Source organism: Aptenodytes patagonicus, chromosome Z (genome assembly GCF_965638725.1).
Source record: "Aptenodytes patagonicus chromosome Z, bAptPat1.pri.cur, whole genome shotgun sequence".
Lineage (NCBI taxonomy): Eukaryota > Metazoa > Chordata > Aves > Sphenisciformes > Spheniscidae > Aptenodytes > Aptenodytes patagonicus.
In genome coordinates this window covers 68403345-68421330 of record NC_134982.1, presented here as the reverse complement: position 1 = coordinate 68421330, position 17986 = coordinate 68403345, and the positions used below count along the sequence as shown (strand labels likewise).

At 37.2% G+C, this 17986-nt stretch overlaps 1 protein-coding gene across 3 annotated transcripts in view; it reads right to left on the bottom strand.

The window, feature by feature from the left end:
• The window catches only part of CEP120 (centrosomal protein 120), a 38531-nt gene extending 22408 nt beyond the window's left edge, over positions 1-16123 (bottom strand). For all 3 annotated transcript variants that reach the window (XM_076362085.1, XM_076362087.1, XM_076362086.1), the window contains exons 1-11: positions 15947-16123; positions 14288-14444; positions 13250-13364; positions 12220-12361; positions 9990-10138; positions 8598-8795; positions 6252-6479; positions 5791-5995; positions 4626-4739; positions 3206-3383; positions 641-790 (exon numbers count right to left, since the gene is read on the bottom strand). In XM_076362085.1, the coding sequence (XP_076218200.1) occupies positions 641-790; positions 3206-3383; positions 4626-4739; positions 5791-5995; positions 6252-6479; positions 8598-8795; positions 9990-10138; positions 12220-12361; positions 13250-13364; positions 14288-14444; positions 15947-15998 (1688 nt within the window). In that variant the 5' untranslated portion in view covers positions 15999-16123. The remainder of the gene's footprint in view (positions 1-640; positions 791-3205; positions 3384-4625; positions 4740-5790; positions 5996-6251; positions 6480-8597; positions 8796-9989; positions 10139-12219; positions 12362-13249; positions 13365-14287; positions 14445-15946) is intronic.
• Between the last annotated feature and the right edge of the window lie 1863 nt (positions 16124-17986).

Sequence of the window (17986 nt, the reverse complement as noted above, 5' to 3'; positions counted from 1 at the left end):
TATTAGAAAGAACAATGCTGCAGCAAAAGTGATTGACTGAATAATCTTAACAGACCCAGATCATCTTCATTTATAAATACCTATAAACAAGTTTTAGTCACTGCCACTCAGAATACATGTCCTCCGCCTCTTCTTTCAAAATACCACTATTTTGGTGATTCTTTATTCCACATCTTAATCAGTTATCCAGAGCTGGTGGGACTACTGGGAAAATTGTGCCACAGCCCTCACTGTACTCAGCTTCCTAGGTACTTGCTGGATTTTCAGAGACACTGATAGTCATCACGTATTAAAAAAAAAAAAAAAAGTTATCTATTTCATCTGAAGTAATGCCTTGTTAAAACTACACTATCAACCTTTAATTTAACAACTTACAGCAACAGCACTTGTTTCTGTAAGCAACGATCCCTGCATAAGTAGTCAAGAGATAAAAGTAAGAATTTTACAGTCCCTGTCTTTAAGTGTAAATCAGAGAAACTGGAAGAGCAGTGTATTAAATACTCATTGACATTAGCACTTAAGATTTTTTACTAAATTCTAAATCTGATGATCTTAAGTAAAAAATTTGAACTTGTGACTGCATTTACAAAAAAAAAAATAGAAAAAGTGTAGTTAAGATAAAAAGAATGCAAGTTATCACCTGAAGAATGTATCTTGAAGCTGATGTGGTATAGTTGCAAAGTCAAACGCACAGTAGGACTGTGGAAGAAAGACTTCCATGTTCTTTCTGACTTCTACAGGTGGGCTTGTCATAATAGGTGCTGCACTGCCAAAAAATGGATACGAGTACCTAATAAAAACAATAACAAAAATAATCAAACAGTAATTTAATAAAGATACTTTTTTTTATACCTTCTGCAACAAGAAAACTAGTTTAGACATCTTCTACTGAAGCATGACTTGTATTAAAGTTAGCAGAATTTGTACAAATACATCCAACAATAGAATTTAGTTCTCAAATATTCATGTTTTCATTTACTTCAGCACTGATCCAGTTTAATTTATATTTGCTGTTATTTTGACAAAAAAGCTTTAATAACCTGCATGTTGACAACCATGTGAATTAATCTTTTATTAAAATTCTGCAATCATTATATAAAGTGAGCAGAGAAATAGAAGAAAGAAATATTCAGATGTAGATTGCTACCTGAGAACATTTATAACTATATTTACAGCTAAGACTAGTCTAACAAGCAATAATTGATAACTAAGTATGCATATACGCAGTGTCAGAACCATTTGAAAATTTCAGTCACATTTGAAGAATTTAGTTTTTAATTTAGTTTTAGTTTTTCATTTTAGTTTTTAATTCCCACAGTTTAATTCACTAAAAGGAAAGTAGAATCATTCTACCAATATAATTTACAATGGGGCCTGAAACTACACAATTCAGTGTATGATAAACTACAACAAAGGGGAGGCCAAAAACCTCTTGAACTTTGCTTTGCTCAAACTGATGATGCCAGCTGTCAGCTAAGTTACTAATAAAATAAACGCTACATCAAATGCTACCACTTATAAAATTCCATACTTCAACTGCTTGTACAAAATTGTTTAAAGAGCTTGTTTAGACCCAAATGAAATAATACTCCCAATATACAATGAAAATGCAATTTTTTACCCTGCAACTTTTCTTAGCATTTATGTGTTTGGATGTTTTTCCTCTTTGGTTTCTCGCCATATTCGTCACTAGCTGTAAAAATTGAAGTGCATGAAACAGCAAAATCTATTTGTTGTCACTGTTATGAAGCATATTAATTTCTGGAATGTTATGTGAAAAAGCTTTTATGTGACAAAAATCCATCCATTGTATGTTGTTTTCCACATACTATTTAATAATACAGCCCTACAGAAAACCATTAATGATGCAATCTGTATTAGTTGTGCTTTAAAATATTCCACCACCCCAACTCCAACCCCACCTTTTCACCCTAGTTCAAACAAAGCTTAAACTCAAGAATCATTAACCCGAATAGACTTCCTGGTGACCAGTTAAAACTGTATTGAACCAACTCTGTCAGAACAACAAATGCATAGCAAATGCAGATGCACCTCCACAGCCACAAATATTCAACTCTTTCAAACCGAATCACCATTTAAAGAAATGCTTCATCGTTTGCACCCCTAATGGAAACTAAAAGGCAAACTGTAAAAACTGCTATGAACCACTGAATTCACATATGCCATCAGTAACTAATATTCCTTGAATAGAAATATTTTTTTTAAACAACAAAATCATTCCTGCATCTACAAACTCTTTGTCCTAAACTCTAAGGAAAACCTAAAACAAAACAAACAAGTTGGTAAAACAAAGTTTCTCTCTTCACTGGCAATGTTAAAAAAACCAACCAAACCCCAACCTGCACACAGATACTGGTTTCAATACTCTTACTTTTGATTGGTCCTTCACCTTTTTACTTCTTATTCCTCCAACTTAGCATTCACCTCCCAGCTAAGATCTGCTTATTCTCCAAAAGTGCTCCCATACTTTTCTTTCATGTTGACATCAGTAGCAAACTAATCTCTAACCAATTGTTCCAAACTAGCACTGTGGTTTTCTACTTTTGCTTCAGGCACAAAACTCATGTATCCAAAAAGCTTGTCTTTTTTGTAACTCCACAAATAATTTAACAGAAGATGCTAATTCTCCCAACTAAGATTTGCTTCCTGTATGCAAAGACTATCAAAAACCCCTGATACTACCTCTCAGAATGATAATGCATTTACTACACTGATTCTTCACTTTAAGACTAGAATGTGCTTCCTTTAGATTCACTGTCATACACAAACCGGGTGATCTGTCTTACTAAAACACTACAAGAAGTTCTTGGTGGAGACATGGAAAGCTACAGAAATCAGTCCTTCAATCAGCTGGAAAGGCAGCCAGAAATTAAGGAAACAAGTAATCCTCCTTTTCCTCTAAGGACTGAATGATCTGTATTGTCTGAGCTCAGATATTCAAGTGAGGTTTAATAAAAATTACAGTGCAGGTTAAGTGTTACATACTATCTTTAATGCTGTAATGCTCAGAAGTTTAGCGATGAGCCAGATGAACATTCCAAAGAATTTCACTACTGAAAATCAGCTATGTAAAGGTAAAAGGCATCAGGCAGCGTATTGCCAGCAATCATTTAGATTATGAAGGCTTTGTATTGAAAAGAAAGATATTATTACAAAGAATAAGATCAACAAAAACAAATCATACCTTAAAATGCAATTTATTGGAAAACCAACTTCTAGACCACGTACACTTCGTAAGTCTATTGAAAAGCAAAAATGGTGAGAGGCTGCTGGAATGACAATTTTTTGTGCTGACACAGGCTCAGAAGAACTGGATGCACCCACAGGGTTGGATTGAGATGCAGCTACTGGACCATCATCAGCTGAAAACACAGAAGAGAATTTGTGCACATTTTTAATAATTTGTTCTGCCCAAAATAACAAGATATATTAAAGATAGGTCTCACATTTTAAATGCAAGTACAGATAGCTTGCTTCCCCAAGAGATTTCAACTCCTTGTAATATAAGCTAATACTATGAAAAATAGCCACTCTATTTGTAAGTTACTGCTTCCAAAGAAAAAACACCAAAAACCCAGTACACTTTAAATCTTAAAAGATTCTGTAATATTTTTTCCTTTTTTTATTAATCTTCAAAGCTATGTATGTTTATCTTACTGAAGAAAAGTTTAGACTAAGATCCAAGATATTAAATTCTTCAGAGGGATGCTACAAGACTTCAGTTTCAACAGTTTACATAATTGTTCCTAGACAACTTGAGGGCATGCAGAAGAGGAGGGCTTATGAAAAAATTATTTGTAGTAACTTAGTTTGCTTTGAATTAACTAACCTCTTTAGTTTGGGCCTGAAAAGACAGAGCACCAGGTCAATTGCAGTGCTCATGTAAGGAAGCATCAACTGTTGGTCCCAAGCTGAGGTTTAACTATTGAAATAAACTAAAATGCTCTAGCTAGGTCTGTAAAGCACCTGTGCTTATGCCCTTTGATCAGAACTCACCTACTGTGACTTCCATTTCATAATTTAGGAAGCAGAAACTAAAGTGCCTGTCCAATTGCATCCAGGCTTCTTAAGTCCTTACACTGGGACCCAATACTGCCTTCAAAAAGTAACAGGTCAAAGTTTTACAGACAGGGTCTCCAAAAGGTATGCTCCAAAGTTTAAGAAAGTAAAGCAGAGAAAGAGGCAAAGAAACTATCAGAGAAGAACTCAACTGCCTTTTGTAAGTGCTAGTTGTTCTGATCCTCTTCCTTCATAACTATCTAAAATGTTTCAATTTTTGCCATTTTTAAATAAATACATCATTGCAAGCATTGACTTTATTTTTCCTGCTTGTTTTTGAGTGTTTTATTTGCATTAGCAGTAACAATACAAAACCAAAAATTTAACAATACTTCTACATCAGCTAGTCATTTCTACATCGTTTTCATGTCATTCAGGTAAAACGTCACTAGATTGCTAGGTGTAATGAAATGGCTGACTAGAAGTTTAAGGCTGTCACAGACAAGAGAACAAAAATTGCATACAGCCTACTGTTAAAATTCACTTAAGTTGCTACTATATTCAAATTTCACTCAATGTACTAAATTTGATAGATTCTGCATTACTGGAATTTTGTAGATCTGACAACAGAGGTGACTTTGCTCTGCTCTCTGATTTGAAAACTGGAAGCTCTTCAGTATTCTGTTTGTTAACCTCTTGGCAAGACTCAGCCACCAGCCCTGAAAGATAAATGTGAAATGACATGTTTTACATCTTAACAAAACAGAGTTATGAAATTATTATTACTATTAATAAAAAAGCACAATCCTGGACTTTTTAACCACAGATTCAAACTAGTTGCTGAGTTCACAATACTTTTTCTTGATACATTCCATATAAAGGACTTAATCCTTGCTTAGATAAGGTCAGTTAGGATTAAAAGAAAATTTGGCTGAATTAGCAGACAAATCCTGAGAGCACATTCTAGGACACAGATTTTCCTCTACAGAACTGGGTGCCTTTAGGACCAATCTCAAAAGAGTAGTAATACAAATATCATGAGAAAAATAATAATTCAGCTTTATTAATAAATCATCATCTCTTAGGAAGATGGATGTTCAGTAATGTTTAGCAAACTAACATTCTTTTTTCTGAGCTTTACTATATCATTATAGTATTTCTTCCTCTCTCATCTCTTACTCTTTGACTTCTCCCCAACCCAGTCCTCAAATCAAAAACAAAACAAGGGAAATCTTAGAAGGCTATGTGGGCTACCCAGTCCCTACAAAAGGATAACAAAAACAAACAAAAAAGCCAGTTGCTTGGTTTTTGTCCAGGAATCTGTACAGTATGAAAGTTTGTCTTCACAATTAATTATCCACATAGTAAATTCCTTAAAAATCTTAAAAATCCCTCATTTCCCCTGTCTTTCTATTTATTAAATGTGAACGTTAGGCCATTTCAGCTCCCCATTGAGCAAGTCAGTTTCTTCATGGGTACTGTACTGAACCCTCCCATTCTCAAATTTACGTAATTCCAAACATTTCTGGTATTATCTTTCAAGCTGATGACCATCCACATCATTCGTAATCTACGCATCACCAAATCCCCAGTCTGACTCTTCCAAGTGTTTTCAACAACCACCATGTTCAAATTACAATATTTATTCTCCTCCTGTTATTTGTTTTATGTAAATAATTCTTACTTGCCTGAAATTTATCACCAGAAATGAGTAGTACATGATCTAAGACTACACTTGACAACTGGGGAAAAAAATTATATACCACATACCCTTTTTCTTTAGTTTCGTGCCTTTTTCAAACTTAAGACTTTCCACTTCACTTTCTGTTGCTTCATGTTCTGTTGAAGAGCAGTCAGCTTGAGATGGGACATTCTGGGATCTCTGCTGTAGCCCCTCTGTCGTTCTGCTAATAGGTGAAAGAACTTTCTCCTGTGGCTCTTTAGGTTCAGATGGAGCATTTAAGGGAATCAAAGGCTGAATGAAGTGATATAGTTTTCTTATTGATCATGGCTTGCACTGAAAAATTCTGTCTACAACGTTTCTATAGTTTGAGATTATTCTTCTGACATAGAAAAATGAAGCAATGAAAGGGTTATTCATATTAAGCAACTTATTCTTCCAGGTTTTCTTTTACATACTTAACTGTCAAATATGACTTACAAGTACCAATTTTTTTTAACATGAAACTGTGCAACAGCATCTAAACCAACAATAAATGAGTAAGCTATACCTGGGCACTCAAGCTCTCCCTTTGCAGAATTACAGATACCCCAACAGTAGGAGCCATTTCCAAAGGTAACTGTGGCAGTTTCTGTTTAGCTCTATTTGGTGGAACAAGGACAAACGCTCCTTCTATTGCCACAGGGTGTTGATCGATCTCCACATTTCCTTTCTTCAGTAGTCCAGACAGGGGTATTTCAGTGCTTCCAAGAGACTGGTCCCCACAGCAAAGATGGATCTGTATACATACAAAAGTGCTCAAAAGTAACCGGCATGTGCATTTCCACTTGAACTGTCTGTTCAGCCTCTACTAAAGGTAGCATAAATACAACAAATTAAAATGATCATCCCTAGTCTGGTCCCTGTGTGCTGAGAACAAGTGTTTTGAGGAGTATAAGAACAGCTATGAAATTTCAGTATTGAGCAGGTAGGATTTGCCCAGTGCTAGCACAGTAGCAGATCACTGCACTGCCCTTCTGAGGACCTGTCATATCATCCCTTCTGGAGGACAAATTCAATAGTCTGTGGCTTCTAGACAGAGCACAGACTCTTGCCGTTAATGTATAGGCATATAAAATGCAAGACTGCAAGGTAAAGAAAGAGTTATTTGAAAGCTCAGCCTTTGCGCATATATTTAGACACCACTTAAATAGCAAGGATTTTTGGAATTAAGTAACTGTGTTAATTCCTGGTAAGAATCATTATTCCTTTTTCAAAACCTGACTCAACTCTTTCTTCCTTCCACAGCTTAATATTCATACACCTAAGTAAAAGATGGATCTTAAAAACCCAACACACTCTAAGGCAATTTATTGTCCTCAGTGAAAGTTACTCTTTGAAACTTACATACCAACTTGCTCCTTCCCAAGTAAGAGTTTTAGCAGATCAGAACATTGTATTCTGATCCTTAATATTTATCACACTTCTCAATATTTATTACACTTAATGAAGACTTTAATGCTAAAAGGTGTCAGCTGCCAATATACACACCTGGGTGTGCATATATATATGTACACACACACACAAATACAGTCATACACAATATATATACACACACACACTAGTCTAGCAGCTAGCATCTTTTACAACTAAAGTCTTCATTTTTGGAAAAAATATATTAAATATTAAGGATCAGAATACAGTGCTCTGATCTTATATCCTAAATTTTAGGAAGCTGAGTGAGAAGTCAGAGAAAGAAAACTGTAAATCAAGATGTGGATCTGACCTCACGACAACTCTTGTTTAAAAAGTCATTCTTCAACATGACGAAAACATGCATAATTCTCTGTATGTGTACATATATATAATATATGCTATATTAAATACTTTGTTTCAAGATGATAGACTAAGATTAAATTCCAAACACATCAGTGCATATGTTTCTACAAAAACCGTCATTAGAAAAGTATTTAAAGTTGAGGCAAACAAAAAAATCTGAAACAATGCGAGATTTAAACAGAAACATTCTTAAACAAACCTGGATAATGAAACTAGAGTGGTCTGTACAAGTTTAAAGAAAAATAACTTTAAAAAGGTCCAGATACAAGACTTACTTCGTATAACTAACACTGTCTTATTTACCAGCTATGTTACTAGAAACCCTACATTACCCTCAACCAAATAGTCTCTTGTTTTGTAATGAGTTAAGCATGAGCCAGACAGATTGCCATAAACACGTCCAATACTACCCAATATTTAGAATCATAGAATCATTTAGGTTGGAAAAGACCCTTAAGATCATTGAGTCCAACCCTAAACCTAACACTGCCAACACCACCACTAAACCATGTCCCCCATTTAAAGGCATAGCTAAAGACAAGCAATATCCTGTAACAGCCCAAATATGGCTGTAGTGTATTTTAAAACAGTATTTGGCTAAGGAGTGGGAAAAAAGCCAGACCTCCCTTATTATTCACAAACAGTGCTGAGGGCAGTGATTTTAGAACTTAGGCAAGAATGACCTGAGCAGCTGGTGTGGGTGAGGTTATCACAGGCAGCACAGAACAGGACTGTGGGTTGCAGATGGTCTGATTGCAGAGCAGGTCCCAGAGCGCAGAGCTCTTGAGAATGCCACATCAGCTCTTTGGGAATATCATGTTTCAGCAATACCTTTTATCATGACATGTAACCCAGCTTACTATAGTGACTGTACTAAAGAGACTGCACTCTGAGCTGAGAAACTTGCTGCTAGGGTTTCCCTCCTATCAGGAAGAGAATCAACTTACATTTGAGTCAAAATACTGTAATACAATCTAATTTTGTAAAGAGAAATGTTTTCCAGTTTCAACCTAAGGCATATTCTGTTTTTCTATTTTCGTTATTTATTTTCATTCACATTTGAGAAGAAACAGCTTACCTGCAATTTTGATTGTGCACAAAGATAAACTCGGAGGACATCAGCTGTACTACGTATTCGAACTGAAGCTCTTTCTGGCTCAAAGTTTGGATTAATTAAATCAGTGAAAGGTTCATTTGTGACATCATTTCCCAGTAATGAATAGTAGAAAAAAAAGTCAGGCTGCCGTTCAGGAAGCTTCATAGTACTAGGAACTAACTAAAAAAGATGCAGAAAAGAAGAATGTATCTCTTTCATTAACGTAGTTACAGTAATCCTTAAGCATTACCTTGGAAATTAAAGAGCTTAAAGTGATCTCAAACTACCGAGCAGCTGACCTAAATCCTAGCTTGCACTACACACAACAAAAACTTTTATATTAATACTCAAACTGAATTAAAAAAATAAATCTTACAAGCATAACAATAACTTGGAAAGTGACCCATTTTGAATTACCTTTAAGATTTATCAGCATCAAGGGCTGTAACTGACATATATTCAATGATGTCGGGCACCACACATATATTCAGAAATAAGTAGTGCCTCCACAAAATATTTATAGTGTAAATAAACAATGCAGATTAGATACTGAGTTATACAATAATTTATTCTATCACATAAGAGACTGGAACAGCCAGAAACAGCTACTTCATTCTGTAACCACTGCAACTGTGACTTCAGTGCCTAAAAAGGAATAAGCTAACCTAGAGTGATTACGGTAAATTTACTTCACAAGGCCCTATGATTTTGACATGGAAAATTATTTTCTCTGAAAAAAGATGACAAGACTGAGAGTTTATCATACACTATGAGTTATAGATCAATTAAAATCACGCTGGCTTGGAGTTGTGACTTTCACAGTAACTTGGGCATACCTATATTTTTAAATCAGACAATATGTATCAATGTGGTACAGTACAGCATAAACACAGCAGCTGAGGTCTAAAGCAGAAATAATCACATTAGCATGGCACTTCATCCAAGCTAGTAAGTCCTTCCCTGAGGCAACACAAACTCTACTGTTTCATATATCTTACAGATCTGAAAGGTATTTCATCTTGTTTGAACTTCAGCACATGGGCACCACACTGAAGACTGGTATTATCCATACACATACTCTTTATACTATATTGCAATATAAATGTATGCATTTCATAAAAGTGCATAATTTGAAGTAAAGGCAATTTTAATGCTCCAAAGGAATTCTGATCTTTCATCTGTAATTTGACATGTAAGCACTACATAAAGTTTTAGAATTCAAATGGATGTATATTAATTCAATATGGGACAAGGCTATTTATTGCAAGAAACTTACAGGACAATTAAAAAATCCTGACTAGAAATAAGGCATGGGAGGGCGAAAATACAAACATAGGGTAGTACTTAAAAACTACACATAGCAAGGAAACAAACCTGTTCCAACTGTGTGGCAAACGCAATGGTTACAGACAAGACAAAGTAGTCCCTGCAGTACTCTGCTGGTCCAATTTGATGATAGCCCTCTTCTTCATTCAAGACTGGTACAATACTTTTAGGGTCTAGTCCAGAAAGAAGGGCAGATACTAAGAGAGAAGAAAAAAATTAAGTAACTTGTGACCTTATTAATTGCTGCAGAAATCTTATATATAATTGTAATTTTACCTTTAATTATTGTACGTGTTCAAAGAAAAATTACAAATAAAGATCTTGATGCTTGGTTCCAAAGCATTTCAACACAAAAAAGTCCCTAAGTATACTGAGGTATAGCTACAAAAAAATTCTGAAATTAATTTCTGTTCAGTGGGCACAGATGTTATTTTGAACACTATGCTAGACAGAATGCTAGTGCATATTTTTATTTAATGTCACAGTGAGTAACATTACAGAGACTGGAACTTTATTTCATTAGGTTAGAGTCTACCATGCTGTTTCTTTATTTTACTCATTAAAGGAAATGCAAGACAGTAACTGCATATGACAACCTGTTCAATTGTTGGAAAAAGTATGTCTCATTCCACAGACCTTTGGAACGTTTCATTGATGATTTTTCATCTGAAGTCTTCAGTGTATAAAACACTGTTTGTATTCTGGTTTACTAGCTTCTACTCTATAGTGCCAGTAACTCAATGCACTGCATTTCAAAGCAGCTCAGGTTACACCAAATAGTAATAGTCACACAGCACTTTTGGTTCTGAACCAAAAGGCTCCATTTCAGACACTGGAAACTTTAGACCACTTAGGTCAGTGAAGCAAAAAAAAGATTAAAAAAATAAAAATTGAAGTGTATGAATCCTAAAAGCAAAACATCTCCTTAACTATCTGACTAGACTAGAACTGGGTAGTCCAGCTTTGCCATACCCAATGCTTGGAACATTAACTTTAAACCTGAGAAAATCTACACGTTTGTTTTCCTCCATTGCCTAAATATAGTACTGACTAATCTTGAGATGACAGAAGAAAGGGAAAAGCTGGCAAACTTGTTTGTATCAATTATTCCACAGAAAGCATGAAGTGGAAGACAGTGCTGGGTGAAGGCAGAAGGGATTTCTTGTATTTTCTGCCAGTGTCATGAGGGGTAGGAGAGCTTGTGGGCAGAAAGATCAGAAGGGAACTGCAAATTAACAAATAATTTACAGTAGTTCCTTACCTCCTTTACAAACTTTACAGTATGCAAAATTCCCTGTGCTTTGTTGTGAACCTGAAAGGATGGAGTAAGCTAAGTGATTTCACTGGAACTTCAATTCTGCCTTAACCGCTCTTGCAATGCAGCCAAGTCGAAGTCTGGGCCAGAAACATTGTAAAACACTTACTGCCACTGACCATTTTGTTTTTACAGAACCACAGCCACAGATCATGATAAGCAGATGATGAATTTAGACTTAGGAAAGTTACCCTCAGGGCAAGAACACAAAATATTGTAAGGTAAGTAGGAGAAAATCCAGTACTTTTAACAGAGGCTCAGTTTTTAGAAATGAAGTAGATAGATTTACCTCCCTCCTCATCCCCCACCCAAAGGCCTGTTTTTGTTTTGGGGGTCTTTTTTCTAATCACGTTTCTAAGGGTTTGGTTTTGTTTTTTTTAAACTACTAATTTGCATTAAAAAATCCCAGATAAAAAAGACTGAGCAGCACAGCACATAAATAAAGACACCTACTAGCGTTAATATTTGAGTTCTAATAGATTTTTGACACATTTCGCTGATTACTTTTGAGAGGAATGTACAAGGGAATCCAGAAGTGGAATGAGTCCCAACAGTTAAAGCAGATGTTACTACAAAAATTTATCATTCCAAGACCAAACTATTGAAACTGCATTCTGTAGAGAAGCTCCTTTCCTATTTCTTTCATTACAGAACTTTCTAAAGCCCTGAAATATGAGTAAAATGCCCATAGGAGTAAACTATGAGTCCCTGATTCTGGTTTTAAAGATCAGTTGGTTTGCAACTCTATCCATTTGAAAGTCACACAATAACCACAGTAAAGCATCCTTGTAAAGTTATTACCACAAGATACATTAATCAGCTGTACAGGATTTACACTGGAAATGCTATGAAATTAAAATTCTCTTGAGACTTAAAACAACACATTTGCAACAAGTAATGCATTCATCTGGTACAGGGATATTTTTAATTCAAAGTGAGTGATATTCTTATTACGTTACTTACCTTTCCCTTCTCTAGGGGGTGCCTCCTTTGCTTTAAAACCATCAACCAGTGCTTTTGAATCAGTCTCCAACACAACACCTACTTGTATTTCAGATTTAAATTTTGTGTACTTGTTACTAAGCAGAGGATACCATTTTGGTGCCTACATCATTAAAAACAAAAATAAAACCCAAAAGCATTTAAAAAACCCAGGAAAATAATATAATATTGTTACAGAAAAATTAGACTTGCTCTAGCATTTCTGCTTTATCATCTACACAAATATACCTTAGTTTTTATTTCCAAAAATTTGGTCTATTTTCTATTATACTAAAAGATTCTATAGAATGATTCCTGCAAGACTAGCTGAATATACTCTTTTCCACTGATTTGTACGGTAAACAAGTTAGCAAGAAAAATATGCCATAAATCTTTAATTAGAGAAGAAAATCTTCAAGTTCTCAACTGAAGGTGCACAGTAAGTTATATGGATCACAAATCCTTAAGAAGTGTGATATCAAAATAAGACACCAGGGTACCGTTATGACCTATATCAGAATTATGTTTTGATCAAGCACAACACAGAATTTTGATTAATTAAATTTACATAAAGTTATATTATGTTTACTCTATGCTGTGTTAAGGGGCTAAAACTACTGATTGCCTAACACATCTTCCACAGAGGCCCATTAAAAAAAAACCCTTAAGACTTGATTTGATGATAGAGACCCAATTCAATTGCTCAATATCAATTGCTTTGATAAATCTTTCCAGGCGATTAAATCATGGAATTGCTTAACAGTACTGCTTACAAGTGTTCCAATTCTCAAATTCAGAAATGCAAGATTAGTACAAAAGTACTTTCATTTGCCCATGTTCTACATAGAGTCAAGATGACTCTCCTCAAAAAAAAAAAAAAGTAGTACACCAACTAGGAGTCATACACCAAAACAATACTCTAAAGTTATGCCTGTGCCTTAATTCAAATTCTATCTGTAACAGTACTGTTGTCAAAACATAATTTTTTAAAGCTTTATACCACATAACATACCTGTTTCTTCTCCTGCACAGCCCTTAAATCAAGTACAATATAGCCTATATTCTCTTTAGCTGAAGATACAGGATCCAATGCAAAACACTGGAGTTTGATAGGTGTACGCTGCAGCCTGAAAGAACAACTCAGTTGAAATCCAAAACATAAAAATTATCTCTGCAATTAGTTCACAAAAATAATTTGTAAGTTTCAAGCATACCAATAATACAAAGTTGATTTGTTACATAACTAGTTTCAGTAGGTCAGAAACTGAGTTTATATTTAATGTCTAAAAATTCATCATTAAGCAAGAGAATGAACAAGTGCGTTCATTTTGTAAGAGGAGTGTATTGGAGTCTTACAGAGCCTCAAGGGCTATTAAAAAGACATTAGTGACAAATAAATTCAATCACATTCACGTACAAGAAATAAGCACTGCACCTCACGTGAAACTGGAATTTCACTTGTAAGGATAACTTAAAAATAGGACTTATGCAAAAGATTTTTGTGCAAAGCACCTAACAATACTTATAGGCATAGATAAGGTGTCTAGCATAAGGTACATTTAGGTGTTTTTCTCTTGTCAAACATCAAAGATAACATGGCCTTTTTAACTTCTTTGAAAATACAGAGGCAATATTATAACCTGTCAGTCAAAACCAAATGACAGTTATGGAAACCTTATTCAATTTCTCAGCTCTTCTATTTGACACTTTCAAAAATACTTGACGTAGGCAAAAGCTTTAATTCTGTGTCACCGTATACATAAGAAAGCTTGAATCCAGTGCTTAAACTGTAACATTATTAATTTGCTGTAAGCTCCTGGGTTTTTTTCAGTAGTGTAAAAACATACCCTTCAAAATTTTTAAACACCACATATCTTGCCACATACTACTTTTGTTTGTTGTGGCAACTTTATGGTAGATCAGTGTACAGCTAAAAGAAAGTTCCTAAAAAAAATTCAGATGACAGTAACACAAAAATTGTATTTCAGTAGCTGTAAAGACAAGAAAATCAAATTTTATCTCCAAATTAGACTTAACTTTCTAACGTTACCTGTGCTGATGAAGTGCTTTCCTATCAAGTTCCCAAGCCAATTCCGTAGCAAATTCTGGCTGATCAGTATGCTCTACAGGATCAGTAGCCAACTGTTCACCATCAAACTTTGCTTCAACTATAAGCACATGCTTGGGTCGTTTTGGAAAATAGCGCCCTGTAACAGAGTGTAATTGCCACTTGCCATCACTAAAAAAGTAGTGAGAGCTCAGATTTATGCCATAAACCAATTACATAAAAATATATTTCCTGTATCATCTTCCCCGCACTTATTCTAAAGCGATGTTCTCCATATTAAAAAAAAGTTTTCCCACCACACGGAAGTAGGAAAGAACTTAACATGAAACAGACTATTTGTGAAGCATCCAGAAATAGCAAGACATAAAATAACAAAGAAAGAAACTAGGCAACTAGTATGATTTAATTTTGAGAAATCTATAACTGGGAATAGATCAAGTGAACAGGTGAGAGACAGACATTGAATGTTTTGCCTTCTCTACTGCAGATTTTACCACTGTCCCACATCAAAGCAGCAAAACACAACCTAATTAAAGCAGTGCAAGGTGCTTTTCCAACTACTTCTTGTTGAAAAAAAAAAATCACTACTAGATTAGGAGCATGCCTAGAGGTGTACAGGATTTTTCCGGGGTTCAGCATCATCCCGTATGCTGATTAATAATTTAAATGACAAAATGCACACTTATAAAATTTACATGTATCACAGCGTGGGGAGGGGCTACATGCATGTTGGAGGACAGGATCTTATTTTAAAGCTACCTTGGCAAACTACATAAATGGACAGAGAGATAACAAGATTGACTTTACAAAGAGAAAGCATTCAGCCAGAAAAACCTCAAACAACCCAAAACGGAAGAAAACACCCGAACAAAACCCCCACACTTGCACACTAATTACACCTCAGTAAGTATAATCTGCAGAAATACAAGATGAAGAATGATCAGCTAGGTATTCGACTCAACACGAAAAAAACCCCCGCAACTTACAGTAGATTGCTAATAGGGGATAGAAACACCAGACTACTACTTAAAAAGAGAGGGGCAGACACATGAAACGATCCTGATCGTCGTAAGACATCGGCTGGACTCCAGTGTTTTGGTCCAAAGCCTTCCTGAAGCGTGGACCCCGCTGAAAAGACTCGGCAGCCAGCGAGAACTGAGCCCCCGCCGCTCCTAAGGAAGGGCTAGCGCCGCTGCTGCCTGTAGCTAGCGAGAGGGCTAACACGATGCAGGGCTGCCTTTGCCTGCAGACAGGCTCGATTCAGCGGGAACAGTGGCAAGCGACTCTCTGCACCCGCTGGGAACGGCAGCGACAGGCGGCTTAAACGACCACACAGGCTAGGCGAGTTTTGCAATGGGAAAAAAAAAAAGTTTTTGATATTTTAATAGTATTTTAATATTTCAAATAAATTTTTGGGCAAATACCTCCAGAAACAGACTGGGGGTAGCCTATCCTGGCTTTATGATACGTACGTCCACAGCTGTATTAATATAACCAGTTTATTAAATACAGCTTGGCTTATCCCGCTCACTCCACAGAGAAAACACATCCGGAGGCAGCGACCACCCCCCATTCTCCGTCCGGGACAGAGACGACGGCCAGCAGCCGGGAGGCCGCGACCCCTCCCGCCCCCGCATCTACCTTCCAGGACGGAGACGACGATCAGCAGCCGATCGGCGGCTCTGGAGACCATCTCCCCGCTGCGCCCGGGAGCTGCTGCGGTGGGGGGGCCGGGAAGCACAGCCGCTGGCGAGGCGAGGCGGAACGGGAGCCCCGCCGGCCCTCCCGTCCTGCCGCCACTCGCCGCCCTTTTACCGCCTCGGAGCCTTTAAACGCCAACCGCTGCCCGCCGCCGCACTTCCGCCTAGCAACGGCGGCCCCGCCTGCCGCACGGCGCGCCGCTTCCGGCGTGGGACGCATTGGCCCCGCCGCATTGGCCCCGCCGCATTGGCCCCGCCCCGCGGGGCGCTGCCTTTTCGGCGGCGGCCGTCGCTGCCTGCCGCCGGGGCAGCCGCTTGGGGCGCGCGGCTGACCCCGAGGTTACGTCTGGCTGCACTGCCTCATCTGCCTGTTTTCTGGGTTGGAAATGGGGAGTTTCGGGAAAGGCCGGAGGTGCCGCCGAGCAGCTGCGGTGTTTGCTCTGACTCTTCCCGTAACTGGTGCGCGGGGTCCGCTGAGCTGGCATCGGCAGTGCCCTGGCATCGGCAGTGCCCTGGCACGGGCGGTGTGAAACGCGCGTCGTGGGCGGTATCGGCTCAAGGAAAAGTAGCCGCAGACCGCAAATACATAAAAAATATAAATACGGGGTTGCAGTTTTCACAAGCACTTCGCGTTGCCGGTCGACAAATACCAGCTACTTTAAAGACATCCTGTCTATTAAAACTGCAAAGTTTCATCACTTTTTTGCCACTGTGGTGAGCGGCAGGGCAGGACAATCTGAATCTAGTTCTAGCAAAACATGGCTTTGTCGTGCTTAGACCATTTGCTAAGGTATTCTGTCTTCCATGTGAAGTAATGATGAGTTAAGCAATAATACCAGGAATTGGTGCTCCCGGCATCCCAAATTACATGTATGCCTTGACTGTGAGGCAAAAGAAACCAGTTTTATGTTTACAATCACTTGTTTATTAGCCTAGCAAAAACTTTGTGCTGACATAAAATCCTTGTGTTTTAGTAGCACACATATTCTGGAAAGATACTGAGTCACGATTTGCAAACATCAGGAGACGGAGAACCCCTTTTCTTTTGCAGGAGTTTATTCTGGTTCTGAAACACTGTTAAAAGCATTTTCCAATTTCTGAGTTGAATCTGCCTGAGTTCACTGCTGGCTGGTGGTTTTTGTTGTGGCATTTTCTATTGTATAACACTGCATTTGGCATGACAACTCTCTACATTTACAGTCTGAATTCTTAAATTTCTATCACTGTCCGCTTCTGCAAACCAGATTGTAGGTATTTTTTAAAGAAGACCTGGAGGCAGACCTCTGAAAAGTGAGTAATTTTGGCTAGGCAGGGAACATGATCACAGAAGATGACAAAAATGTACAATTTACCTGGCAGCTTTTTTTATTTGAAAATTGGTTTCTCCTGGTGTGACTCCTGGAAATAATGTCTTCTTCTGGTGACTTACATGAGTTTACTCCGTATCAGAGTGTTGCAGTTTGTAACCAGAATAAACTACTGTATCAGTAAATAAAGATTTTAAAAAATAAATTGTTTATTCTAGAAATTAAAGCCAGTAGTGCTTTCTGGCTGAAAAGACTAATTAAAACCTATCCCTCAGTGGGCCTCTCCTTTTCCTCACAACAGTCAGCTATATTTCATCACTTTTTGTTCCCTTCTATTTTTGGCCTTTCTTCACTTCATATTTTCCCATATTTTGTCTCTCTAACTTTCCTAATCCTGTGAAAGATTTTTCTACTTTCATTCTTACCTTCTCTGCAGACCAGTGCCCCAGACTGGTATCTTCCTCTAGGGACAGTCTTCATAGTCAAGCTTCTTTCTGTTTTAATTCCTTTTGCTTTATTATGTACGGCTTACCTGAACAAAGACTGTCCCAGAGTTCTCTCTGTTAGTCGTGTTTTCTGTGATTTTAATGATTTCTGTTGCCCTTCTCTGAACTCCTAATTAGCCCTCACCCTTCTTCATTGACAGTGTCTGTAGGTGCATAGACTAGATCAGG